We start from the raw sequence: 1,814 nt of genomic DNA, 5'->3' as shown, positions 1-1,814 counted from the left end.
TTTCATCCAAATTCTTCAAATATTTATTATCATTTAACAAAATTAACTAATTTGATATGATTAGAAAAAATCAAAACAGCTAAATTTCTTGAAGAAATCTCAAAAAAAAAAAAAAAAAATTAGCAACTTAATTAAACATTTTGAAATTTCATCCAAATTCTTAAAATATTTATTATCATTTAATAAAATTAATTAATTCGAATTAATAATTGTAATTTTTTTTAAACTCTATCCAAACATTAATTTCTATCAATTAACGAAACAAAATGCATAAAAGAAATAAATACAATAATAAAGCAGCAAAAAAAGAGAGAGAGAAAAAAAAAAGGAAAGTTTAAAAAATTTGAAACATACCTTTGGACTTGCACATATTATAATAATTATCATCCATGCGATAAGAATACATAAGCCAAAAATGAAAATTTTATTCGTTTCCCTGTCAGCGTCCATTATTTTGTTATTTTGTTACGATTATGATTATATTACAATAACAATTATTATTATTATTATTATTATTATTATTACTATTATTTGTTATTAATATTATTACTATTATTATTACAACAATGATAATAATAATAATAGCAAAACAATAATAATAACAACAATAATAATAGCAATAGTATTAATAATAATGGCAATAATAATAATTACTATTAATAATTAATAGTAATAATAATAATAATAATAATGATAATAATAATAATAATAATAATTACTATTAATAATTAGTAGTAATAATAATAATAACAATAATAATAATAGTAATAATAATAACAATAACAATAATAATAGCAATTAGTAATAGTAAAATAATTCAGATATCATAATTAATTATAAGAATTGTTTTCTGAACACAATATCATTCATATAATAATAGGAATGATCAATGAAATGATCATTTTTATGTTCCTTCCTTTAAATGATCAAAGATTAATTAGTTTCTAATGATTCATTATCATTCCCCACTACATTCACAACCATTGTTGTTGATTATTTGCTGCTTGCAACCCTCCTTGCAGCTCAGATTGTTGCTACAAATACTAACTGATCATGGCCACATTTCTTTCTGATATTTATATATATATATATATAAATTTATCAGTGGCTGATGTGTCTGCATGTGTGTCTGTGTGCGTGTCTGTGTGTGTGTCTGTGTGTATGTGTATGTGTGTATGTGTATATGTGTGTGTGTGTGTGTGTATGTGTGTGTGTCTGTCTGTTTGTTCGTTTATTGTCTGTCTATTTGTCCGTGTTGTTTATCTGCTGCATCAGTTGTATATTGATGAAGCCCCTATATATCTATTGCTATTAAGCTTATATGACCCACCTCTGTGTTATTACTATTTTAAAAATAAGTAGTTGTCTTCTTTTTTTTTTTCTCCCCTCTCTCCTCCCTCCTCCCGCTTTTTTTTTTCCTTTCCAAAGATTTATTAATTTAATTAATTAATTAATTTTATGGATAGATTAAAAAGTGAGATGAAAAAATAAAAAATGTAATAAAAAGAAGAAAAAGTAGTAAATGTTTCACATTTAAAAAAAAAAAAAAAAGAAAGTAGAAAAATGTATTTGAATGTAAGTGAAGAAAATTGAAAGAAGGCAAAATTACAATGGATGAAATGAAATGAAAGGCTTAAGTGTAAGATTAAAATAGTATTTTAAACTAATTGGAACAAAAATTATTTGCATTTTATTTCTTTGTTAGCAAATTTTATTTTATCGAAAAATTAATTGTAAAAAACTTTCCAATCAATTATCTAATCTATTTATTATATTAGTTCATTTTTCCTTTTTTTTTTCTTTTTCTCATTTTC

At 22.3% G+C, this 1,814-nt stretch overlaps 1 protein-coding gene across 1 annotated transcript in view; it reads right to left on the bottom strand.

Annotated features, from left to right (window-relative positions):
• The window catches only part of LOAG_18734 (hypothetical protein), an 8,115-nt gene extending 7,616 nt beyond the window's left edge, over positions 1-499 (bottom strand). Inside the window, exon 1 of the mRNA XM_020451397.1 lies at positions 355-499. Coding sequence (XP_020304823.1) covers positions 355-450 — 96 coding nt within the window. The 5' untranslated portion in view covers positions 451-499. The remainder of the gene's footprint in view (positions 1-354) is intronic.
• Between the last annotated feature and the right edge of the window lie 1,315 nt (positions 500-1,814).

Source organism: Loa loa (genome assembly GCF_000183805.2).
Source record: "Loa loa unplaced genomic scaffold supercont3.474, whole genome shotgun sequence".
NCBI lineage: Eukaryota > Metazoa > Nematoda > Chromadorea > Rhabditida > Onchocercidae > Loa > Loa loa.
This window is presented reverse-complemented; position numbering and strand designations above follow the sequence as displayed.